We start from the raw sequence: 27,992 nt of genomic DNA on the forward strand, positions 1-27,992 counted from the left end.
ACAAGGTTGGTATTGAATATACGTATTTCTGAACAAAAGGGCTATAATAGAGTTTCTGAAGGCACCCATAATCGTCCAAAATAAAATGGAAAAGAAAGAAATGAGGCATACAAAACTACAAGGCTTTGAAGCATTCTTTCAAAGGGAGAAATTATGAATTGGTAGAGATAGATTTATTATAGTGTTTGCTCTGCGACTTCTGTAATATAATTCGTTATGACATTGAATTATCACAAACAATTTCATTTACACTTATTTAGAGAAAACATGTTTGAATTGAAATAAGTCATGCTCTATGCCACATGCAATAGATGCGGATAAATGTTCGATTTTAGAGAATGAAGATAGGCCTAATATTACATTCTAATATGATGTAGCCAGCATCCCACGTGGTGCCACGTGAGACACATTGGTGTTGATTACGTAAGAAACCTTGAGGAAGGTCAGGACTAAGCTGATTAAAAGTTTCGTGTGGCAAAACAAGATACCAAGAATAAATGGAGTAATAGAAAGTTGATGTCTTGTGTAAATGTTATTTTATATCGGTCACTCGGTCATTCTTAAGTAAATTACCAAGGCAATCTGATCTAGTCAAATTGCACAGGTACAGTATTTATTTTTAAATTTACACCAACTAATTTTAAGAGGGTAAGCACAGCTTATTGCACTTCACCAATTTGAAGTCCTTCCACGTATGAGTTTCATATAGCCTAATTATATAGACTGTATTAAAAGGCTTGCAAGACCGATAATGTTTGTCTTCATTAAGTACTTTCCAAATATAGATCGTAAATCCGGCCATACATAATTTTTAAAAACTTTGACACTATAGGCCCATCACTTTTACAGTAGGCCTAAGCTTACCAAATTATGTCAAGGAATTGATTTGCTAACTAAGGTGATTTTTTTTCTTTCTAGTTCTCATATTCTTTGCATGTCTTGTCTTTAATTTTTAAGACCACTACCGGTAACGTAAATTACATTTAAAGTGGGATATTGAATGGATGATGTCATTTGGTTGAAGAATAATTAAATTTAGAATGACGTATTGACTATTAGAAACTCTCTTCACGCTCCTATCCAACGAAATTGCTCCGTACATTCAGATACTTATTTTGGAACACCATCTCGTTCAAATCTTGCGTTCAATGCTTGTTTACTTTGGAACATGATCTTCAGAACTCGTTTTTTACATTGCTTGAACGAATTATAACAGTTACTCAATAACGAAGAAAAGTAAATTATTTTCTTCTATTAAAACAATAGATAACGATGATCTGTTATGTTATGACTTTGCTGTATGATTATGCACTGTGTCTGCATGTACTGAGACAGTGAAAATGGACACGTCATTATTAGAAAGCAAATAATTAAAATTCAAGGTGCTGGTTAAACCATAAGAAAAACATTCCAGTATTTATTTCAAGAGAAGGAATCTGCATTCTGGGCAAGTATGATCCCTCATTAACAGAAATCAACTGTACAGACAGACATAAAAATTCTACTGTTCAAGACATTAATCAGACATATGATCACATATTATGGATGCCAATTTGGGTTGGTGCAGCACATTGTCATCTAAATAAATTGCAAATTTTTCAAAACACATTTTTACGATCATCTGTTAATTTACATTGGTACGTAAGAAACAATCAGTTACACACTGACCTTCAGGTTCAACCAATAAAATAATACATTAAAAAACTTGATTAATTTCAAGGGAAAAATTGTTCCGGGGCCGGGCTGGCGAAACGCCAGAGACCCACATCGAGTGCACACAGCTCAGTTGGAAAGAGCGCTGGTACATTCAACCAGAGGTCCCGGGATTGATACCGAGCCCCGGAACAATTTTTCCCTTGAAATTATTCAAATCTGCTTTATAGGGAGCCTTACCTGAAAGACTAGATTTGCATTAAAAAACTTCCCCATGATTTTTTCTTCAGTTTACTATTTGCAATGTTGGCCAGGACTTTATTTCTTCTCACATCCGTAACAGAATGCTAGCACACACATTCATATTTTTTTTTTAATTCCTAATGAAATAGTTAATCTTCAACGGCTCAGTCTTTTGCAGTTTTTCTCCTAAATGTTAAATATTTTAGCAAAGTGTTCATATGTAATCATTATTTAAAATCTTTCAATACGATGCCTACATTACCATTTATGTAGGATATGGGATACGAGTCTCTCTCTGGGCTTTATTCTCAGAATTGCTGTCATTTAAACATAACCTGTAAGGCATTTAGAGTCAGGAAGCATAATAATAATAAAAAAAAAAAGAAATATGATTTGGTTGTAGTATAAAAAGTTGGGCAAAGGAATGCATCCTGATCCTTGAATAACATTTCTATATATCATAGCTAAAAGTTAATCTTTTGATTAGAATATCCACAGATGTTCACTCAGCAGTTAATGATAATAAAAATAACAGTGTTTAGATTTCCATTGCAGTCATACTCCTGTATGCAACCACTTTTACATCTTTGCGCAGAATGAATGACATTGCGAAGTAAGTGTGGGAGGTGCACCATGTTTAAATATCTGCATTTATATATAGTACTTAAACATACAAGGGAACTGTCAATGATCTCATGTCAAAACCTCCCCTCAAACTGCGGGCATAATTAGATCTCCACAGCAAATGGAAAAATATATACATATATGAAAATAGCGTCCATAAAGGTGTCCCTACATGTATGAGTCTGACTCACGAATCCGGCTTGGTGAGCATGACTTGGGAACCGGGCTTGGGTATATTTCACCACACATGCATGAGCAGAATCCCGAACTTTGGTGATACATTTCAGTATCCAGAATGAGTTCATCGAAACAAGTTGCAGCAGCAGTAGTGATAATACTAGATGAATGTGGTGTATTATTAGAAAGGACTAATTTTTCATGGTTTAATAGAATAGTCATTGAACATTGTGGCAACTTAACAGATTAGACATGCTTGTCCCTTATCATAAATTTCTACAGCATTTAAACATTGAGTAAAAAGAAGGCTTAAACTTTACTTTTATGCCCTAAAATACAACTCAAAGAGAAAGTGTGTTTATAATGTAACAAAATTTTTAAACAATACTGGTTTGAGAGGTCGATCCTGTAAAATAATTGTGTTCTTTCTACCAAACTAAATCACTGTGAAATGTTTACTAGAACACTTTTGTAGGTCTGTAAATTTTATTATTGGAGGATACTTTTAGTCGAAATTAAAAGAAAGAAAACAATATTTAGACCTACAGAATGAACTTGTGTTTATAAGAAATTGAGGTAGAGAAAGAGAGAGAGTGATAGAAAAAATATTGACTTTTAGGTAGGAAAATTATCATGACATTCGTTACTAATAATACGGTGTCAATAAATGCTGCATCACCTCAAAAGAGAATGCTGTGTCTCAATAGGTGGATGAACCAGTACAGAGTCAAATATGGGATCTGGAAAATTCACACTTTCTGGTTTCTGGATGCTTCAAAAAGAAAAAAAACCACTTCCTCTGGAACGGAGATAAATCTTAACCTTCCTGCTGAAAATCGAACTTATGCATGCAGGATTTGTAATTGTAGGCTATATGGTACCACTTCAACCACAATACACAGCAATTAGTATAAATTTGGGGGTAACATTTCCTTCACATACTTGCCGTCCATACAAATTTTTGCAGGTGTTATTAATTAAATTCCCACCCTAGCTGAGTGTAAAGTATCAAACCTAAAACCAGTGATATAGAGTGCTTGTTCGGGTTCTTACGAAGAAAGGAATTTTCTCATGAAATTTCGGCCATTGTATGGGACTGGTGCCCACCCAACATGGTGATGAATTTGGGAAGCTATAATGTGTTGTCAAATCAGCTGTAACAGTTGGAGCTATCAGCATAGCTCTGGCAGAAGCCATGTTTGCTTGTTAATTCAGAGCTGCACTTAGGCGTGGATTCGCTTCCTACTTTAGTTGATTACCCATTGAGTTTTTTCGAGGTTTTCCCCAACTGTAAGGTGAATGTCAGGAAATCTATGGCGAATCCTCTGCCTCATATTGCCAAATACAATCTTGCTATCATCAAGTCCATCAGTGCTAAATAACCTAGTTGTTGATATAGTATCGTTAAAGAACTAAAAGCAACACACAAGTAGCTGAGTAGGATGAATGCACACTTACCTCCATATTGGTTGGGTGAATGTTCACCTCTGCTGAGGCATGTGGATGTAAGGCGAACAATCAGCTGGTAGGCTTTGGCCCTTCATGGATTATTGTTTTGTTTGTTTTTTATTAAAAGTAACAAGCAGTAGTACATTCACTGCTCTGGAGTAACAGCATACCTGACTGTGAAATGGGCGGGCCTGGGTTCAAATTCTGGTTGGGACAAGTTACCTGGTAGGGATTTTTTCCGAGATTTTTCCTCTAACTCACTTGAAGCAGAATTGCTGGGTACGTTTTGACATTGGACCTTTGACTCTTTCCACCTTCATGAACTTCAGTTTTATATATCGTCTTCAATAGTTTCAGATCGACCAGGAGAATGGGCAGATGTGGTACTGTGATTCGCATATAGATTTCATCTGTCTGGGGGAGCTACACAGATTCCAGGAAGGCATAGAAACTTTCACAGTGGACTATGCCACACCAGGGAATGTGGCTTCTTCAGATAGATGATGCCTTGGTGAGTCACAGTATCTATGGTGCCTCGATCTTCAAGTTATTATAGGATCCAGTAAGATGTATTATGTGAATTAGAAACAGATACCATCGATTTGAGGAGGTAACAGAACATCACAGAGAGACAGAGGGCTGTTTCTGCATATGTGAACTCCATCAGAACTGGATATTGTGGCTGCATCGATAAGATGGCACCAAACAGTGAATATCACACTCACAGGAATGCGGTCCTAATGACTCCAACACATCATACAGTATAAGAAGGTTGCACAGTAAGCCTCAGGCTGAGGTGCTAGCTTTTGGGGCCCTCCTCCTCCAAAAAAAAAAAAAGTACAATTTGTAAATAAGAGCGATAATGTGTTACAAAGTTTAGTGTCCTGCATCATGAAAATATTACAGGTACAAGAATGACTATGTCAATGATTTAAATTAAGTGATTAATTCTCAAGCAATTTTCAGAAATCAGAAAATGAATTACAGTGTGTCATTAACAGACTTCAATTACAAATTAATAAGTTTAATAAAAAATATTCACAAATGAAACCAAAACAGTGGCAGTTCAAGGTTCTGGCCATTTACAATATGAGGGCATTCGAAAAATAATGACAACATAGTTACTGTTTCACACTACATTTATTCAGGTAATTTTTGGCGTTACACATTTTAAATATATAGTCCCTTGCCATGTCAACAATATGTTGCCAAATCCTTGGAAGATGGCAGACTACATCTGCAGCTTCATTTCTGGATCTCTATCTTGCTGATCGATCTAAAGCTCTTTGGATGTCAACTCTTGATTGAAAGTGAATGCCTCGTCTCCACTCATCTTGCAATAGTTCGTTATAGTTAGACTTCTCTCCCACAAGCTTCTTGTAATGCTGTAAAGCACTGGGTTGCATTTTTTCCTCTTGAAACTTGTATTTTTATGAAGCATCTTTGTTCATACCTACTGAACATTTTTAGGGCAGTATTACTTAACACAAATCAGAAACAGTCCCTGTATTCACGAAACATGATTACAAACTTTTAATATTCCTCATTTATGCAAAAATAGCTCCTCTATTACATACTAAAAGATTCTGATGCTCACTGCTAGGAGTGCTGATTTACAGTATTGTTGCCATTACTTATTGAATACCCTAGTAATTTAATTACAGAATAAAGTTTTTTCATTTAGTATGGTAGTGGTAGTGGTCTGTGATTTTATTTTTTATCTGAAGTATTACACAAATTAAAACACTGGTCCTTATTTGGTATTTATATGTATGCCCTGTGCCTCAAGGAGGCTATATTACGAAAATATGGAATATTTTATAAATAAATTTGCTTGTGACTAATACAAATCAGAAAAGTTTGTTTCTGAACACATTCATCTTGAAAGCCTAAGATATTGTCTCAGAAAAGTTTTGTTCCACAAAATAATTAATAACAATAACTTGTATCTTATATACAGAGTGCCCGAAAAGTTATGCACCATAGGACTAATCACAGTGTGTGTTCTATATGTGCTCCACAAATCTCCATACATGTCTGGAGGCAAAACCACATGTTGTTTAAAACACAGGTCACAAAGTCAGGTGATATGGCGCAGCACTCATGTTCGATCCTTTGGCGTAGCTGTTACTTGCATTCAATCTTGATACTGTAAACCCATGACTTACATCCTCAGAAAGCAAAATTCAGGTGATTTAAGTCTGCGAGTGTGAAGCCCAATTGGCAGGATCTTTTCAATCACTTCAATGAGGAAAGTTACCATTCAAGTATACATAAAAAACACAGGCCTATTATGATTTGTCCTATGATGCAGAACTTTTCTGACACTCTGTATATTTTCCTTCCAATGAAAGGAAGATATTGATAGATCTAGATTCATTTTCCTGGCTGAGAGGCCGTGGTCTATTGGTTGGTTTTATACCAAACGTTTCGTCTGCAACTGCGGCAGACATCTTCAGTGGAGTGGTATCCGAGGTCGCAAAACTCTTCTCGGCGTACCTGAGGCAACTGATCCTGTGGCTGGTTGTGTGGGCGTATTTATAGTGCAACTAGCGGGCTGAGGCCTGTTGTCGCTGTGGTCCGTGCCGCTTTGTTCACTGCTCCTGTTCTGGGTTCCGTCCTTTTGTTGTAGTGGCATATCTGTTCTGTTTAGGACCGGGTACCAACATTTGTTTAGCTTTACACCTTCTTCCTTGCGATTAAAGTTGTTGTCATGTTTATAGATTTCGATCGCTTCTCTATGTAGACAGGGGAAGAAGTGCGTTGTCGTGCTCAAGATGTCCATGTCCTTCAATCGTTTGTTGTGATCGCCCTCTTGATAGGCATGTGCTGCCACTGCCGATTTGTCGATCTATCCTAGGCGGCAATTCCTATTGTGTTCTGTCAGTCTCATCCTGATGCTCCGCTGTGTAGTACCGATGTAGACCTTCCCACACGAACACGGAATCGAATCCTGTAAACTCCGGCGGACAGCAGCTTATCTCGTTTGTCCACTACAACAAAAGGACGGAACCCAGAACAGGAGCAGTGAACAAAGCGGCGCGGACCGCAGCGACAACAGGCCTCGGCCCACTAGTTGCACTATAAATATGCCCGCACAACCAGCCGCAGGATCAGTTGCCTCAGGTACGCCGAGAAGAGTTTTGTGACCTCGGATACCACTCCACTGAAGATGCCTGCCGCAGTTGCAGACGAAACGTTTGGTATAAAACCAACCAATAGACCACGGCCTCTCAGCCAGGAAAATGAAACTAGATCTATAGACTCCGGCCGTGAAAGCCTACACTACAAAGGAAGATATTGTTTATAACAGTTATTTGTATTTTTGTGGAGTATTTACATCAATTGATTTAAATGTGTAGTTCACTGGCAATAGTGAAAGTGATGAAGTTAACGAATATTAACGCATATTTAGAAAATAAATACAATAATGAACTTTATTTTTTAATTATATTTGGAGTCTAATGAGCGTTTTAGGTTACCTAAGTTCAGGAGAAGCAGAAATGGGAGCAGACATATCACCTGCTTACGAACTGTGATAACACTTGAGTGCTTGATCCTTTATGTCACCCTTGGGTCATGAATTGTGATTGGACAAGATGATGCCAAGCCTCCACACGAGCGAATTCGCCCACACAGTGTCAATAACAATCTTATTTCTCATGCTCTGCAGCTTTTCGAGCAATGAGACAAATGCATGTTCGTAGGGAGGAAATATATGAAGAGTGACAAAAGTTACATGTTCCTAAAATAAATAATGAATTATTCTGATTTGTCTGCGTTTATTAAATGACCCAATACCAGACTTCAATATTGTTATGCCAATACAATTCCATATTTCATAAGAGTTTTTTTTTGTAACATCTAAATTATTATTCGACCATTTTTGTAGAATAGACCTTTAAGCAGGTAAGTAGTGTGGATTTCTAAGATAAAGTTAATATCGTTTCATATCGGACTATAGATAATGTTCTGAGTGATGTTTCTTATCTACATAGCTGAGAAGTTTTCTTCAATAGTCAAGAAAATTTTCAGTAAACAATTAAAATTGCATGAACTGTGTATTTTATAGTCTTTTACTTCTCTGATTTGATGTATTTTCGTTCATGCATATTTAACTAACTCAGTTGTGTACTATTCCTTAAGGTTTCCACCTTGAAAGAGGAGGTGTAAGCCACATTTCTTTTCTTGTATTTAGACATGCCTGGTTCAACTGTTCTGGTGACGGGTGGTGCAGGTTATGTGGGTTCTCATTCGGTCGTGCAGCTGCTCAATCAGGGTTTCACAGTGGTGGTGGTTGATAACCTTGTAAATGCTTCTCAAGGTGAGCTGTAGTATATACATAAAGAAGAATTGCAGAGTCTTGGCATTGCTGAAAGTTATGGAGGATAGCAACACTTAGTATTAGTTGGTAGGAGTTAGATCTTTCTTGCACGGATTGGTCCTTATGCGTGTAGACAGATAAATGAGGTAAGATAAGCACTTGTCTAATGTCTAAACATCATTTAGGGTTAAGTGCAGATGCCGGCCCGGATGACTCAAGCGGTAGGGGCACGGCATGTGTCTATCGCTTGGTCCGAAGGGTTGTGGGTTCGAGTCCCACCTCGGGCATGGGTGTTGTGTTTGTATTAGTGTCAGTAAAGAAAAAGGAAAACAAATGAAAAAGAAAATAAAGATAACTTTGGGAAACAGCCTCTGGCCGGTCTAAATGTAAATAAAAGAAAAAAAAATCATAGCTAGCGTTTAATCGCGTAAACAAACCGTAGCTTAAAGCTGACATAGTCAAGTATCGCTCTACAGTTAAAAAAAAAAGTGCAGCAAAACACAGTGTATATGAGCTATGACCTACGAAGTGCATTAGCTGAAGGGGAATATACTCTGCATACATGACTATCGATGAGTACAGTACATAATAATTTCTACATGAATTAATATTGCCAGTGAGATAAAATTGACTGTCACTAAGTTGACACATTCTCATTGTACAAGTTACACATTTCACAAGAAGTCAGCTTTTTTGTGTTGCAAATGATTTTACTGTTTATAGCAAGAATTGACATGTGCACATCTTCTGTGAGTACCCACAGGCAGCACTGGACATGAATTGTGCAGTTATGCAAGCGACATAACTTAGTCACTGGCATACTTAACAGTATGACGTGGACATAAGTCATTAGAACTATTGTAAAAATTGGCTTTCCTATTTAACCATTATTGCCTGTATTATAAACTTTACTAACAATAATAAAAAAAGGTTCCGTACGTAATATTTAACACCCGAAAGCAATAAATTACATATTCCAAAAAAAAAGGTGTGTCCAAATGTAGAGTATCTAAACAACAAAAAAAAATTGGGAACAAAATGGCTGGAGACAAATATCTAACACAAATTAGTTGGGAAAACTAAAACTAATGAAGGGTTGTATATAATAATAGTAATAATAATAATAAATTAATTTATTCTGGTGGTGTTAAGGCCATCTGGACTTCTTTTCCACACCACCAAAAATATGTATACATGCAATGAAAAAACAAATTAATAAATAATGTTCATTCAAATAAAACAGGAATGTTTATAATTACAGTAACACAAAACAAAAAAGATAATGCATAAACATTAAACATTGTAAATTTGTAAACTATTAAACAAAGCTTAAGATCTATTTTAATATTATTAGTCTAAATAACTAAACGAAAAGGGGCAAAAAACCAAATTATTACAAAATGTATAAAATGTACAATGAAAAAATGTGTTACCCTTGTGACACTCGTTTATTTAATTTAATTTAATTTAATTTAATTACTACTGTATTCCGTTCAACGAAGGAATAAGTTGATATAAGCCATAGGATATCAAGTCACATGGTAGCAAACAATTAGTCACTGTCTATTCAAAGCTCTCAACACCATGTGCATGTGTTCACATCACTTTATTCTTTAGTTGGAGAGACTTTACTTTTCTGTTACAGCACCATAATTATTGAAAATGCTCACATAAACTCTTATTACTCTGATCCCAAGAATGAAGTGCACAAGTGCTAGTAGGACTTCATGAATAACCTGTGTAACATTTAACTTTTTCCTTTGTCATTTCAGTGGAGCCATATTGACCCTTGATCGATTTTTTAATGACAGTGTTATAATTCAGAGCTACATATTATTTCGGTTTTTTTTTTTTGGATAGAGATTCTGTTTTATGATTGAAGTTTGCTGTTACAGAAATTTCCATTTGCAATATTACTTAAAAAAATTAAAATGAAACTGGTTCAGTCTCAAAAGAAGAAGTTACTTTTTCTTCAATTTAGTATTTCTTTTATATTTAAATGTTATTAATTCATAATGGTGTTCGTTCTGATAAGATGATGGCTGAACTTCAAAAAAAAAAAAAAAAAAAAAACGTATTATGTAGTATGTACCGGTAATTTATTAATCATTAATTTAAATTAAAATTATAAATCTCTTCTCAAGCTGGGTACTCCTGTAGTATTACACTAAACACAAATTGTGATTAAGTATTTGAAGTACAGTATAAATACGCTAACTTGAATTTTATAAAAAAACTTTTATGCACTGTCAGTAAGGCATGTTAATGAAGAATATTGTTTTTCGGTTGCATGTGGCCCCTATATCATATTTTTCTTAGGCCTTAAATGGTTAATCTATAGTAGATAGTAACTTTTGATATTTTTTAATTACTCTGGTTGTGGTTCCTTTGCTGCACACATTCTCAAGGGATAATAATCATGATCGCTAAGATCTAAAATTCTGTTGGCCATTGATGTCTAAATTTTATAATTTTTCCTTAATTAACCTAACATATCACATAGTATCAAGCTCTGCTTTAAGTGGCCTGCTGGCTTGAGCTCTCATAATTTTTCCTTCTCAGCTCACTACTCCAAATCCTCCTTGCAAGCACATGTGCTCGCGTATTTTGTATATTTTCTCCCTCTCGTCCATCATCATCATCATCATCATCATCATCATCATCATCATCATCATCATCATCATCATCACCACCACCACCACCATCATCATATCATCACCATCATCATCATCACCATCATCATCATCACCATCATCATATCATCATCATCATCATCATCACAAGGGATAAAGATGGTTTATTGGCGAAATATTTCAAAGAAAATAATAGTAGCGATATGTTAATGTGTCAAGAAGAAAACCAGATCCAAGAATCTGGTGATGGAAGGTGTGAGTTTCACCGTAACTGATGATGCTTCTTCACTCGAAGGATAGTTTTATCTCTGTCACCATGTGAAGAGCTTCGAGGTGTGTGGTATTGCTATCTTTTTCTAGGAACTGCATGGCAAGTAAATCCTCGTGCGCTACACAAGTAAGAAAAATTAATTGTTTAATACTGATCATGTTTGAAAATATTGATGTCCTGAATATTTTTAGAATGCCTGAAAAGAGTAGAGGAAATCACTGGAAAGAAAGTTACGAGTGCTGTTGCTGATTTATGTAAAAAAGATGACCTGGAGAAAATATTCAAACAAGTAAGTGTCTTCAAACAATTCTTCTAGTTTGCATTCTTCTACACTCTGTATACATTACTAATTTCAGTTTGATTCCCTTTCTCTCATTCCTATACAAATTATGAAGAAATTTCTCAAAATTATTCTTGAAATAATTAAAACTGGTAGCCTTGTTACTGCGAAACATGATCAAATGTAACTCCTTTGCCACTCCTCACATAGTCTCCTGTCCTTGAAGTATTATCATGTTATGTGGCGTGATAGTTGCCTTGTGTAGAGCAATCAAGAACAGTTTGGGTCTATATACAAGAAGTCTATAGATGTCAGATGTCTAATAAATAATATGGTTATTCAAAATCCGTGCATAGAGTGGTGATTCAGTTCGTAACAGCAAAAGGTTCTGTGCTACTCAGCTTACAGCCTCGATTTTTCACCATGTGACTCATTTGTTGGGATTCTTAAAGAAAGCTCTAAAATGGCACAGATTCCATACATGTTTTGAAGACCACAATGTTGAAATGATTCAAGAAGCAGCAAAGTTCTTTGTTTGCTGCTACTCCTACCTTCCCACACAATAAGACATCCTTGTGAATGCCTATGGAATATTCTAAATGAACCTACTGCATTCATATATTCAGCTGATGATATTTGACACTTCCCCAATTCTTCGCCTGTGGGTTGTTTTTAGCCAGCTTTATTTTTTTTCTCGATTCCTATATGATTTTGTGTTGAAATTTTTTTGTACATCCCTCGCTTTTTTTTTTTTTTTTTAAGACTTTACGGAACTTACTCTGCTATCCGTTGATATTATCAGTGGCGAAGCTAAGGTATAAATACTGGGTACCTTATATCTTTTCATACAGCAAATGTTTCTTGGCTTTTCAACATTTTTTTTGTGATACAGACCCTACAAGAAGATGACCACTCATTTTTACCCCCAAATAGAATACAGGTGTAACAGTGTAACTTATTTGTCTCAGAGCACCCTGTTAGTCAAGGATATTTCTTATACTATGAAAACTGAAATTTCCTATTTTGTCTTCCTCCATTCGCTGTTTTAATATGTTAATGTGATGTCAAACTCCTATCTTTGTAAGCTCATTTTGTTTTGTATCCCAACTTGAAAACGGTTTCTCTTTTAATTCTGCAAATAATTACCTCAATGTTTTCTCAGTATGAGCCATTTTCTACAAAATTAGTTTGAACCTCCAGATTCTCTGAAAGCCATTTGTAAGTATGCAGTATAATATCTTGCTATAATCCTTGTGTAGAGCAACTGTATCAGCTACGCTATTCTTATTCCTGTTCCTAGAGCATATGTTGGCCACATGGAAACAAAACAGCAATTACTTTTCATTTCTGCTATCATCTATAATACAGGCCCAATTACACATACAGAAAACTTACTGGTGTATAATCATAGACCCTGTAAAAAATATGCAAATGCAAGAACTTACAGATCTTAGACATATCATATCACATGAGGTTTTCTTAGTCATATATCACACGAGTTTTTTTTTACATATATAGAAACATTAAGTTCCTTATTGTATTTACTTTACTGTATTGTTACTGTTTTGTAATGTTTGTATGAAATTTGGGCTTTTTATTTTACAGTACAAGATCGACTGTGTTATACACTTTGCAGCACTTAAAGCTGTTGGAGAATCTGTTTCCATTCCTCTTGCCTATTACAAAAATAATGTTGGTGGAACAGTTACTTTATTGGAGGTAATAAATAATGATAATACAAATAACTATAATAAAAATATATTGTTGTTGTTATCCAATGCTGGGCTTTGGCAACGAAGCCATTAGCGCTCTTGCTCTTCAATATTTCTCTGTGGTGGATCCAACAGGGAGAACTTCACAGGTTGTTAATTAGTGTAAGTGTAATCGTTTTGTAAGTGGGCACCAATTTTTTGTTTGTAATGGTTATTACATCACCCACTCACGTAAACCCCCAGTATGACTGGAGGGTCACACCTGTCGTTGGTTAATGGGTCCATCAGACCTGGCCGGGAGGAGTTTTAGAGTCCACCGACCTTTCTCACAAGCACCACTTGTAGAACATTTCTACGCTGTGGCAGGCCAGCGTAAGAGATGAAATAGCATTTCCTCTATTTCTGATGGTGTGGTTATACCACCATTACTCGGTCCCCAGAGCCTCATTTGTAAAAGCAGGTTGTACCACGAGCAGGTTGAGGTTGGGTTTTGGATAGGAGAGGTCATGGAATGCACTTCACTACCATTTGCATCCCATAATACAAATATATACAGGATGAAAATGATATCATATCATATCCCTCACGTATTAGACCCTACAGGATCTGTTACGGTCTCATGCCAGCGCTTTCGTGGTCTTCCCAATTTCCTCTTTCCTCTTGGTACATAAGTAAGAATCTGTTTAGGCCATCTAGTGCGATCCATCCTTTCACATTTGTTTTTTCCACTGAAGTCGATATTGTTGAACAAAATTAACTATAGGATCCATTTTGAGTTCCTGCAATATGTCCACATTTTTACGGTGTTCCAGCAAAGAGCATCCCGCTGTTCGTCTCATGAACCTCATTTCCACTGTCGTCATCCTTTGCTCATCAGCTTTTCTGATTGTCCATGCCATTGTCCATGCCTCGCTACCGTAAGTGAGGACCAGTCGAGCTAGTGTTTTATATACCTTTAGCCTTGTATGTTTCTGAACATGGGAGGATTTGAAGACGGCGTTAATGACGCCAGTGATTTTTATAAATTTAGATATTTTGTTTGACATATCTTCATCAGTGATGTAAGAGAGGTTATAACCTAAATAGTTAAATGAATTAACACGTTCAATTAAAGTATTATTTATCATGATCTTACTTGGAATTGCGTTCTCTCCCGAAAATGCTATGACTTTTGTTTTCTCTTTTGAGATTTCCATATTGAAATCAGAGGCGATTATTTGCAAATTATAAATGGCTCTTTGTAAAGCATTCTCTGTTTTAGCGATAATAACCTGATCGTCGGCAAACATTAGTGTATTGAGAACTGTGTTTCGATTAATTTGAATTCCAGCATGATGACTTTGCCAATTGTATAAAATATGGTTCATATATATAATAAACAACAGAGGGGAAAGACCGCACCCTTGTCTAACACCTTGGTTGATGGAAGTCCAGCTAGTAGTTCCGCGTTCAGTTCTTATGGCAATTTCATTTTGTTGATATAAATTATAAATGAGAATGATTTGGTTTGGCACATTATCATAGCGTAAAATCTCTAAAAGTTTATTTCTATCAACTCTATCAAAAGCTTTTATGAAATCAATAAAAGCTAAGTGGGTTGGAATATTAAATTCTCTGTGCTTTTCAATTAAAATCTTCATGGTGAAATAGCTGTCACAACATGATCTTCCTTTTCGGAATCCATTCTGTTCTTCAGGATGAAAATGATATAACTGTGCAAATTGAAGGGAGTAATAGAATACATAAAAAAAAAATAATAAAAACTATTATGTGATTTATAATTAAGTGCATGGTTAATTAGAAAATTAAGTTGAAAGTCTGTGCGCATCACTGCCCCATTTACAAATACACGAACTCAGGTCTGAATAGCAGCATTCTGTTCCTTAGTCACTGTAGCTGGGTTGTTAGACTTCCTAATAGCAGGAAATAACTATACAGTACATGTTAATATTTTTATTTAATTTGCAAGGAAACCGTCTATTTTATTAAAAACTGTAAAGGGAGAAATCATTTCTCATTAGTTTCTCTAATGATAAGAGTAAAAATCAGAATCATACGGATAGTATAGAGTAAAACAGTGTTAACATTTAGGGGGAAATTATTTTTTTCTGACAAAAGTGTTCATTTGGAACTAATATGTTATTAAAAATTTTTTTTGTACTCTATGCAAGGAATAAGCTGTTAAAATCTGCACAGTTATATTACTTTCGCCCTGTATATAATTAATGTAGAAAACAGTGATCACACCAATTCTTTATAGTCTGAATATCAGAGGATCATTATTGTGCACATGATGGATGTTTTGTTGTATATTTGAGTAATCAATTTTGTTTCTGCACACCATCACGCAACTTGAGCTTGCTTGCTGAAAGTCATGTGAATAGTTGATTCTTGCAGTATTACTGTAGCTCTGGTGCACACTATAATATTACCATGTAAATTGTGCGAGTTTCTGCTTTTGTTCTGTTCAGAATCATAGCTGCATAACCTTAAATATTGTTGTTTTCTAATGCCAGGCGTTTGACAATAAAGTCATTTGACCTCTTGCACTCCAATATTTTTCAAAGATATTATCATGGCCAGCCATTGAAGCACCGATTTTGAGGTGTTCCGAATCCATTTCTTGGTTTGAGTTGCATAATGGGCAGTTAGGGCACTGATATATTCCAATTCTATGCAGGTGTTTGGCCAAACAATCATGGCCTGTTGCCAATCTAAATGCAGCTACAGACGATTTTCGTGGTAAATCGGGAATTAACTGTGGATTTTGATGAAGAGAGTTCCATTTTTTCCCTTGGGATTGAGTTATCAAATTTTGTTTGTTGAAGTCCAAATATGTAGGTTTAATAAATCTCTTCACAGAGTAATACGTAGATTTAGTAACAGGTCTGTAAGTAGCAGTGCTGCTCTTCTTTGCTAAAGCATCCGCATTCTCGTTTCCCAGGATTCCACAATGGGATGGTATCCATTGGAATACAATTCTTTTATTGAGTGATATTAATTGAGAGAGCATTTTTAGTTATAACCTGAAATGTAAAAGTAACAGACTTTCAAAATGTTGGAGTCTCATGGTGGACTCCATGTCCTCTGATATATATGTAGCTCTTCCTCACTCACTTTTATGGAAATTTGTACCCTCTTATCATTATTTTACCTTGGTGTTTATACCTGCATTTAAATACTTCACATGCCATCTGAGTGCCAAACTTTAGTTTCCATTTGTAAAGGAAGACTTGTAAAATTTAATGATTTTAAGGATGAATTATGTCATCAGGTCGTCTAGAGATTAACGATCGAGACTTATGCTCCAAGATTATGCATAGGTGTGGGTTCAAATCTCACTTGAGCTCGTTATGTAGCTGGGTTTATTCCGAGGTATTCCCTAACTGTAACATCAGGTAATTTCATGACATCCTCATATTCATGTCGGCAAAATATTATTTAGCTATCACCAATTCCACTGACACTTGATAGTGCAGTTTATACAGTCAGTATCTTTAAATAACTGATAGAAAATTAAAAAAAAAAAAACTTTCAATATTGTGATTAATTCTTCAGAAAGTCTTACTCTGAAGATGGATAATGTAAATGGTTCTGAAGCATTGAAGAAGTTAAATTTCAAAAAGCCAAAATCACCCCAGCCCATTGACTGTGAAAGCTTGAAATTTTTATATTAATATTGCACATCAATATTGCTAAAAAAAAAACTCAAAAGGAGTAATGGAAATGTTCTCCATTCTTTTAACAGGTTATGAAAGACCATAACGTGAAGAAACTAGTCTACTCTTCATCTGCAACTGTCTATGGAACACCTCAGAAACTTCCTATGACAGAGGATCAGCCAACTGGTGTAGGCTGTACAAATCCGTATGGTAGAACTAAGTACTTTGTTGAAGAGATTCTCAAGGATTTGGTTAAATCAGATCCAGAATGGTCAGTAATTTCACTGCGTTACTTCAATCCTGTCGGGGCGCACGAATCTGGGAAGATAGGAGAGGATCCAAAAGGAATTCCAAATAACATCATGCCTTACATTGCACAAGTAGCAGTTGGTCGAAGACCAGATCTAAAAATATTTGGTAATGACTACAACACACCTGATGGAACAGGTAAGTGTGTTGTATTCAGTGGCGGCTCGTGATAAAATATTATGTGTGTTCACAATTTTGTGTTCCAAAATCGAAGAGAATTTGAAATCGTACGTTTTTAGCCTAATACGAAATGTCATGATTCCAATGTTTCACTGTCGAAAAAACCGTATATAAATTCAAAACAACATATAATAATAATAATAATAATAATAATAATAATGAAACCTAATCTTTTTATTTCCAATTTTTCCTGGAAAGCCAGTTTACCCAGTTCTTTACTCTTCAAAATTACTTGAACAGCGTTCATTGTTTACGTCTGTTAAAAATTAATACATAAAACAATTTACAAAAGCGTGTGTTCAGTAATATACTCTATATTGATTCACAACACACTGATACACTAGGCCCTATACCAGTACTGTAATCCTATTCGCATAGATTGATTACTATAAATACATGCCAGTAAATATTATTCTTAAATAATACACACCACCATACAGATATTTAAATTCATATCACCATCACATTCAGCCAGCACGTCTTTGAAAGCCAAACTATGCTATATGCCGACACTGAAGTATAGTAATTCACAAATTACACTCTCGTAGCAGCACTGTACACACATAAACATAAAGTAAACATTCCGACAGTGAGATGCTGACATCTGCAGGCTAAAATACAGGTTTATTAAATTTTCTCGAGATATAGCATGTAAACGATGCGCATCGGAGCACCTGACATCTGTAGGATATATTCATTGTTCACTTAATGCTTTGTGCTCTTGACGAGTCATAAGCGGCCAGCGAAAGACAATTTTCTCCTGCGCATGCGTGAAATTTCTATAACCTTCTTGAAAAGAGCACGGCTTGTACGTGAACGGATGTTGCCAAGTTTACGTAAGTTTATGCAAGATGCGGGAAGTTTAAAATACTCGATCCTGATATTATACATCCCCACTACGCCAATACGGTATTAAATAATAAAACTAGTCGTGCATTAATGGAAACAAGGTGTTCACGTGCTCTTGTGCTCTTATTGATGCACCGCCACTGGTTGTATTGAACTTTTGTACTGGATGAGGTTGTAAGGTAGAAGCAATATTTCTAAAAAATTCACGTTAAACCCAGAGTGGGATCATAACAAGGTAAACATAGAGTGATAACAATCTTACACAGGGATGCAAAACTGTGCTACAATTGAGCAGACGTCATAAGCTAGAACACTTAACTCATCCCTTCCCTTCAACCTTCGCATCATTGTAGGGTAGGAGGAGAAGAGAGATGTGTTCAGTGTGCTTGCCAAACAAACATCACAGAAACATCATTGAAGGTTCCTGCCTAGTGCACGGGGGAACAAACTCTTTCCCCATGCTTCTTCCCCTCTCTTCCCCAGTTCTGCAACCCTGGGCTTACAACAATGTCACGTGGTATATGGCTCAATCAAGATCAGGCATCATGGAGCAAGTAGACTCCACACCTATCCTAGAAAGTGCCTCCATTCTGTTCTATTACTAGGTTCTCCCTGTTACTGACACCTTGCTTCAGACATTCTGTTGTGACCTTATCCTTCCATCTACTCCTTGATCTTCCTGCTTTTGATGACATATAGATTCAAACTAATTTTTCTAAAAGTAAAGGAGATCAGACATCGACAATCACTATTCCCTATTTGTCAGGCTAAAAGATGCTCTTTTTTTTCTCTAAAATTGTTTTTCAAAACTAGGATGCTTCTTAATTTTGTAATGTATGTGTGCGTGCATGTGAATCAGAGTCTGCTAGTCTTTGGACCCTCCTTGGGCCTGGCCTGGGGATGCTGTAAAATGGTGAATAAAATACATCAAATTAGGGTAATAAAACTACTGTAATTCGTGAAAGAAGTCGTTACGGTACATAAATATGTAAATCATAAAAATGTTGGTATTTAAACATGTAAATCGTGAGGAAAAAGTTACAATTAAACATGGAAGTCACTTAAAAATTGGTAATAAAACACTCATTTCCCTACTTTATTCCTTAGCCTTCATTGTGTACTCTTGCTGAAAATGTGGTAAATATCTTTTACACATTTCTTCTTATAACAAGTTTATATTGGGAAGCAAGAAGGAAAATGGTTTAACTACCAAGATCGAGGTCATTGGAAATCATGATCATTTCTTGTTGTGATACAAAGCCTAAGAATTATACATGCGCAATGCATACATTTTCATTTTTCACAGGTGAGTATCCCATGCTTTCCACATGATAAAACATGAAAGACAAATCCATTTTCGTACTTATTTCGAGTGTTTCATTGTCGAATATAAAATAATGAAATTCCGTGACTGATGATATTCGTAAAAAATCGTGTTTAACGCAAAAAAAAAAAAGGCCAAATTCACAAAATCAGGGAAAAAAAAGAGCAAAATTCGCGACAAATTGTGATTGTAACAATGTGTCTACAGAACGAATCTCGGCTGAATTCATGAAAAAATCATTCGCGAAAATTACTGTTCGCGCAACTTATCTGGGCAGCTGAAAGAGCGGGGTGTGGGATCTAGCGGGGTTGCTTCTAGCGGTAGCGGGGCAGGAGAAGGAAGGATGTTCTACGAGGCTGGTAAAATACATTTGCTTGCTTAGTGTAATCTGTACTTACAGTAATTTTGCGTTCTGTGCAGACATATTTATGCAATGGCCGGTAGTAATACGAGATGCAACAAGATTATACACTCCTTCTACACTCGAGATTGTCGGTTTGATCCCGGCCGAGATGAATGGCATTTAAGTGTGTAAATGCGATAAGCTCATGTCGTAGATTTACTGGCATGTAAAAGGACTCCTGCGGAACAAAATTCCGGCACACTGACGACGCTTATATAATCTCTGCAGGTGCGAGCGTCGTTAAATAAACCATAATTTAATTTTAATATAGCGTACACAGTAAGGAGAGGGAGGTAATAAGGTCCGTGGTTGTTTGTTGCGATCAAGAGGCAAAAGAGAAATGTCTTACTTACTTACGACTTTTAAGAAACCTGGAGGTTCATTGCCGCCCTCACATAAGCCCGTCATCGGTCCCTATCCTGAGCAAGATTAATCCAGTCTCTACAGTAATCATATCCCACCTCCTTCAAATCCATTTTATATTACCCTCCCATCAATGTCTTGGTTTCCCTAAAGGTCTTTTCCCTCCAGCATCCTAACTAACAGTCTATATACATTTCTGGATTCGCCCATACGTGCTACATGTCCTGCCCATCTCAAACGTTTGGATTTAATTTTTCTAATTATGTTAGGTGAAGAATACAATGTGTGTAGTTCTGCGTTGTGTAACTTTCTCTACTCTCCTGTAACTTCACCCCTTTTAGCCCCAAATATTTTCCTAAGCACCTTATTCTCAAACACCCTTAACCTCTGTTTCTCTCTCAAAGTGAGAGTCCAAGTTTCACAACCATACAGAACAACCGATACTGTTTTATAAATTCTGACTTTCAGCTTTTTTGAGAGCTGACTGGATGACCAAGCTTTTCAACCTAATAATAACAGGCATTTCCCCTATTTATTCTGCTTTTAATTTCCTCCGAGTGTAATTTACATTTGTTATTGTTGCTGTACTATATTCTAGTCACGAGACGTAATCATATACTTTGTCTTTTCGGGATTTATTTGGAAACATATCTCTTTACTTGCTTAAAGTATTTTCCCTAATAATTTATGGATTTTATAATACGTCTAGACGACACCAGCAATGATGACTATGATGATGATAATGATAATGAAGAAGGGAAGAGGAGGAGGAGGAAGAAGAAGAAGAAGAAGAATATTGATAATGACTGTATGTGAAGTGAACTTTTTGGAAACCCAACAACACAGACTTGTGCTTCTAGTTAAAGACTTCATGCATCGCTTACCATCAGTAGCTGACGGCCAGATACGAATATTGTAATAATCGGAGTTGTGATCATACTGTATAGCACACAGAAGAAGAAAAATGTAATTTATTTATGTTTATTATTTTGTGAAACCATATACTTTCACCTACCATATCCAATAGTATTCACTGAAACCGTACATACAACTGCTGCAGCGATGATCAGGAGCCTGCAGATGGCTACGGGGCAGCAAGAGAGCACTAGGGAACCCAGGTGCCTAGATAAGTTGCGCGGACAATAAGTATTCCTAGTGATGCCTTAGTCAAAGTAATCACACATATCTTCAGGTTACAACCATAAAGTTAACACTGTGACATCAATTGGATTTAAAGAGAATCTTCCTTTCACAATAGAACTGGCAACCTGACGTCATATCTTCATTCCAGCTGTTCAGCAATTTGACTCATTCCTATACTTTCTCTCCACAAGATGCAAGTGCTAAAGTAATTTTACTTTATGGTGTCTTATCATCTTCAGGGTTCATAATTTTATTTTGCGTATACATTAATTAGTCGAATGTTATAAACGTTTCTTTTGTGCCTTAAACTTGGTGTGAAACGGAACTACAGCTATATTTCCAAGTACAGTATAACTAATTTACTTCAATTTCAGGTGTCCGGGATTATGTTCACATTCAAGATCTTGCTGAGGGTCATATTGCAGCAGCCAAGAAGATTCTGAGTCCAGAATTCTCAGGATGGAAGGTGTACAACTTGGGCACTGGTCAGGGATTATCAGTGTTACAGTTGGTTAAGGCATTTGAAGATGCATCAGGACGTAAAGTGCCTTATGAGGTTGTGGGGAGACGTGCTGGAGATATTGATGCCTCTTACGCAGATGTTTCACTGGCAGAGAAGGAACTGCACTGGAAAGCAACGAAAGATGTCAATGATATGTGTATGCAATTTATTCACATTAATTTCGTAGACATTTTGTTGTATCACATGCTTGTAGGACATTCAACTTAACACTGAGCTCTATGTTTTTAAATCTCCAGAACAATATTTTTCTCCTTCATTCTCCCCTTTTTACTGTACGAAGAACAAGAAAAAATTCACCGTGATTACAAATTGTTGTAAGATTTCAAAAGGCTATATTTTCACCAATATTGAACATAAATACATGATCTTACCACCATTTGAAAGAGGGAAGTTTGAAGTTTTATACTGATCTTAGATGCACTCGATATGAACCCCACGTGTAATATGGCAGACGTCCAGGCTGTGATCCCATTCTTGCCAAACTCACTGAAGCATGTCTTGTGCGATGTTCCTGATTGCTGTGTTAATGCACTTTCTCAATTCGGCCAACATCGCTGGAAGTGGAGGTATGTAAACATTGTTCTTGACGAAATGCTACAGAAAGAAATCATACACTGTGAAATCCGGTGAACGAGGTGGCCATGTGCAGAAGGTGCTGTCTGCGTCCATTGCACGACCAATCCATCGAACTTGGTAGGTGTTGATTTAGGGAAATTGGCTAATGCCACAACTCACGGACGAAGAGGAACAGGGGTTCATTTTCCAACAAGATAGAGCCTCTCCACATTGGCATATGGAGGTCCGGAAGTACCTAAATTAACACCTATCAGGTCGATGGATTGGTTGTACAAAGGATGCAGACAGCATCTTCTGCACATGATCACTCCATTCACCGGATTTCACAGTGTGTGATTTCTTTCTGTGGGGTTTCGTCAAGGACAATGTTTACATACCTCCACTTTCAGCAACATTGGCCGAATTGAGAAGGTGCATTAACACAGCAATGAGGAACGTCACACAAGACACGCTTGGGTGGGTTTGGCAAGAATGGGATCACTGCTTGGACATCTGCCACATTACATGTGGGGCTCACATCAAATGCATCTAAGGTCAGTATAACAGGGTCCGTGGATATGCAGAGTAGCGCAGTCAGCCGCCATTGTTATTCCATTCCAACATGCTTGGGATAGGAACATTTAAAATAAAACTCAATTTAGGCTAGTGTCAATGGTCCTTACATTGAAAAATATTTGACTCTGATTTAGGCTACATTAACTGCTTGGGTTGTCCACCACTGTGGGGTAACGATTAGCGTGTCTGGCCGTGAAACGAGCAGGCCCGGGTTCAAATCCTGTTTGGGACAAGTTACCTGGTTGGGGTTTTTTCCAGGGTTTTCTCTCAAGCAATTGAAGCAGAATTTCTGGGTAACTTTCAGCATTGGACCTTGGACTCATTTCGCCATCATTAATTTACAAATCGATCATCCATACAATAGGTCAGATTAAGTTCACTGTGCTGTGTCCTGTACTTGTACAAGAGCACTGCCATTCAGCTACCCAATCATTCACAGAATCTGAGTGGTAAGCACAATAAGCCTCAGGTTGCAGTGCAAGCCTTCGGGTTCCTCCTCTGTACAAGGTAGGTTTTCCCTATCTGGGTGGCTAATGTCTGGTAATCTCTTGGAAATCCTTGGACTCATCTTTCCAAATAAAACTTCGCTGTCATCAAAAGAAGTTTAATCACCAAAATGTGGAAAAGAATATGAAAAAGTCTAAGGGGCATTTACAATTGAGGACCGTTTTTGCAAAACTTGCTAACTGAAAAAACTAAATTTTACAGAAGAGACAAAAAACTGAATGAAGACAAATAGGTTATAGGTGCAACCATCACACTTTGACACACTACAATGAAAAGAAATAATTCAATCTTACTAAGATAATTTTAACATCGTGTAGAGGCCTGCTTTATGTTAACGAATCCACCAAAATCTCAATTTTGCAAATTTTGCAGTTAGCAAGTTTTGCAAAAATGGTGCTCAATTCGTGAAGTGCATAAACTAGTTGTAAATGCTGCTTCAGTTGAATGAGTAACATCCATGTATGTTTTCATAGCAACTCTGTCCCACTTTGCTTCGCTTCTCCAGTAACTTGAATGCTGTCACGTTTTTTTAATAATAAAAAGGATAGTAATATTTTATTTCTATATGAGAAATGTGTTATACATTTATTTTTTTCTTGTTCACACCTTACAGAATTTTAATTTGTTGTTATTTTCATTGCAGGCAGGGACACATGGAGATGGCAGTCTATGAATCCAAATGGATATCAGAAGTCTGACTGAAATATAAAGACATTAAAAAAAATAATAGACCTGGTGAATATTGAAAGCATGAAATGTGCCTATCTATTTTCGTTAGTCTTGTAAACTGATGATCCTAATACGCTAGCATTTATGAGCTGAAGATGTGGTATTAAGCTCAGGAGCTGAACCAAAGTCATTAATAATTCTTGCCAAATTTAACTACTAGTTGTAAGCTGTGATGAAGTACAAAGCACACAAGTCATCGTTATTTTTGCTTTAATATAAATAATGTAGTACAAAATATTTTGTTTATAATGTTTCATTGGCAAGCTTTTATTTCCTTGTTAGTAGTTCCTGTGTGATTCAGTTCCTACAAAAAGTTCTGCATGCAATTTATTCCAGTTCATGTGAATATTATGCTGTTCAAGAATCGAAGTATTTTTAACACAAATGTTCAATATTATGACGAAAGTTGTTTGTAGACATTGTCACTAATATTCTGTGTAACTTCTTTTCAATATTTTATATACTGGATCACAATTGAATTTATGTAAATCTCTGTTAAAACGTTTCTGCTCTGTTATTCAGCACTTACTCATCTTGCACTTTTCTGATTATAAGTGCGGACTACTTGTGAAGTGATTAAAACTCGTACTCTTCACCAGCTAGTTCTTTGAAATTAGATTCTAAAATCTAATCTAAATGATTAACATTTCTACTCATCAATTCAAGATATTCAGAATTTCTTGAATTTTAAATTTATTTATATTACTTACTGGCTTTTAAGGAAGAAGAGGTTCATTGCCACCCTCACATAAGCCCACCATTGGTCCCTATCCTGAGCAAGATTAATCCAGTCTCTATCATCAAATCCCACCTCCTTCAAATCCATTTTAATATCTTCCCATCTACATCTCGGCCTTCCCAAAGGTCTTTTTCCCTCCAGCCTCCAAACTATATATGCATTTCTGGATTCGCCCATATGTGCTACATGCCCTACCCATCTCGAACGTCTGGAAAATTTATTTATATTAATGCGAATAAGTAAAAAATATAGATATGTTTAGTTTTTCTTTTTTCCCTTATTTGTGATCAGTATTATCTCGTCATGCCTTCATTCCTTATCGGTCTGGCTTGATGTTAAAAATGACACGTTAAAAGTCTTCATTTACAATTGCTCTAAGAGAAACATTTGTTACTAATTATGAGAGTAAGAGTTATCGAAAGATAGTAAACGAATATGATTCACAAGCCTGCAAGTGTTTGTTAATCTCGCCATTAACAGAGCAAAATTTAGAAATAATTCAACAGTACTCACCTAATAGTTTACCCAGAAGAATATAAGAAACTAATCCCAATATTGGAAAAAAAATGTCGGCCTTGGTAGCTTAGTTGGTATAGCGCTGGACTTCTGTGCTCGAGGTTGCAGGTTCGATCCCAGCCCAGGTCGATGGCATTTAAGTGTTTAAAGGAGACAAGCTCTTTTACATAAGTCTACTGACATGTAAAAGAACTCCTGCAGGACAAAATTCTGGCACACTGGTGACGCTGATATAACCTCTGCTATTGCAGGCATCGTTAAATAAATCATAATTAACTGAAAATAATGGAAAGAAGTTAGCACATCGCATCTTGGGAAGAAGACAGCCACAAGTGCAAAAACTGTACTAAAGAGATATTTGAAGTTTAATGTATAATAGATCCATTTGATTTACAGTAATACTATATGGACACAATGACACCCTGCCTCCAAATTTTAATATGCAGCTTGTGATCGTAGAGAGACAGACAGAGAAAGCTTTTCTCTATTAGGCAGCAGTGTATCTCAATTCATGAAATTTTTGCACTTGTGGCCCTCTTCTTCCCAAGGTGCGATATATTCTTTCTTAAAAGCACATGAGAATGGCACACCCCATGTGTTAAAAAGAAATAAGACCAATAACACTCTTGTACCAGAAATATAGAGTAATTATAAATTATCCTTAGAAATCATGATTTCTGCCTAACATATCTTGTGGTGTTCAGTCAACCGACTGTACAAGGACCAGCAGACCAGTTTTGAAAAGTTTTATTTATTTGGAAGATTTATATGCCAGAAATATTGCATTGCTTTAATACCTCATTCTTATTTTCATATTTATTTTGTTAGTCATTGAGAATGTAATGTAACAATGTGGAACTCTAATGTTTTGTATTTAAGAATTTTGTTTTGAAACATGCTTTTATATTATAACACTTTTTTAAACAGTTATATTGGTTTTCATTTTGTTAGCATAATTTATTTCGGAACCACAGAATATTCATTTTAAAAGTTGTTATACTTCAGCCGGTGACTGACATGGTATACTTGTACAATACAGTTCAACTTTTTTTGTAATAATTGGCAACACCTAGCTTTATTATGCATATAATGTCACTAATATTGGCAATACATAATCATGAGCTTCTTACATTCTATACATTTTTAATAGGGGAATTTTGTGTGTGTGTGTTCAAGGTGGCTGTTTTGTTTGTATAAGGGGAAGTGTTGTACCTGTTGTAAACTTTATGAAGTTTTAGTTCCTGGTTTTATTTATATTTAGTTGTTAGCAATGTGCTCCATAAAAGACAATGAATTATAACTATTTTGTTGTGCTGCTTCTGTACAATGTTATATTGGTGGTTTTCCATATTATTTAAATAACAATAAACTATTTTTATTGAATTTGTTAAATTAATTTATTCTTATATTTTAATTTTTCCTCTTGAAAATACTGATTTTGAAGTGCTTAAAATAGATTATTTTAGACGACGCACTTTTAACATCCATTAACACACAACACCAATGACGAAAATTAAAAACTGCTTTAAATGAAGTTTGCTGCTGTCTGGTACGAAACACAAATCCATATTTGTAAGATGTGTGTCAGTGTGTAACCTGCTACCAATACCAATGACTTGTTAGGAAAGTGGAGAATGCTGGGTTTGCAGTGAAAGACCTGCCATTGGGTAGAAAACTGTGAATGAATGAATAATCTCAATAAAAAAAACTTTCCATCCATTGTTGTTTTGGTGACTTCATGGCCAAGATTTCCAAATTTCTGGCACAAAAAATCGATAGTATATTGTGAACATGGTTATTACAACTTGTGAATAAGTACTTATGGTTTGACACATAATAAAAGTAAATGCTACCCTTTTGGTGACGTTTGCTTATGTTTCAAAATCTTGGCACAATAAACAAAATTAAGTCAACCTTGAACAATATGCTGAACTTTTTTTTCCCCCATTGCCACCAGATTGACTTTTGACAGCAGTCTTCTCTCTTGGTAGTGACTTATGTTATATGTAACTCACTTTTTTGGTTGGAGCACCTGAAAGGCGGATTATCATACATAACTCTAGATCAGCAAAGATTCTGCTGAAGAATGCAAAAAAAAAAAAAGAAAATAAACTTTCTCCCTATCTTGGTCTTCACTGACCTCCATCAAGATTTTGTTGTCCATTGGCCAAACGAGACTAAATTGCTTTTGTTTCTGATGCATGTAATTTTGGCATTTTGTAGTTCTGACCAATCGTTGTCTGAATGT

At 36.1% G+C, this 27,992-nt stretch overlaps 1 protein-coding gene across 1 annotated transcript; it reads left to right on the forward strand.

The window, feature by feature from the left end:
- The first annotated feature begins 109 nt into the window (after positions 1 to 109).
- Gale (UDP-galactose 4'-epimerase) lies at positions 110 to 27,127 on the forward strand. The gene is made up of 7 exons (XM_069831602.1): positions 110 to 604; positions 8,345 to 8,470; positions 11,566 to 11,663; positions 13,260 to 13,373; positions 17,115 to 17,475; positions 21,974 to 22,258; positions 24,404 to 27,127. The coding sequence occupies exons 2-7, from the start codon at positions 8,347 to 8,349 to the stop codon at positions 24,460 to 24,462; spliced, it is 1,041 nt and encodes a 346-aa protein (XP_069687703.1). The 5' UTR covers positions 110 to 604; positions 8,345 to 8,346; the 3' UTR covers positions 24,463 to 27,127.
- The last annotated feature ends 865 nt before the right edge of the window (positions 27,128 to 27,992 follow it).

This window comes from Periplaneta americana, chromosome 7 (genome assembly GCF_040183065.1).
Source record: "Periplaneta americana isolate PAMFEO1 chromosome 7, P.americana_PAMFEO1_priV1, whole genome shotgun sequence".
In the NCBI taxonomy this organism is placed as follows: domain Eukaryota; kingdom Metazoa; phylum Arthropoda; class Insecta; order Blattodea; family Blattidae; genus Periplaneta; species Periplaneta americana.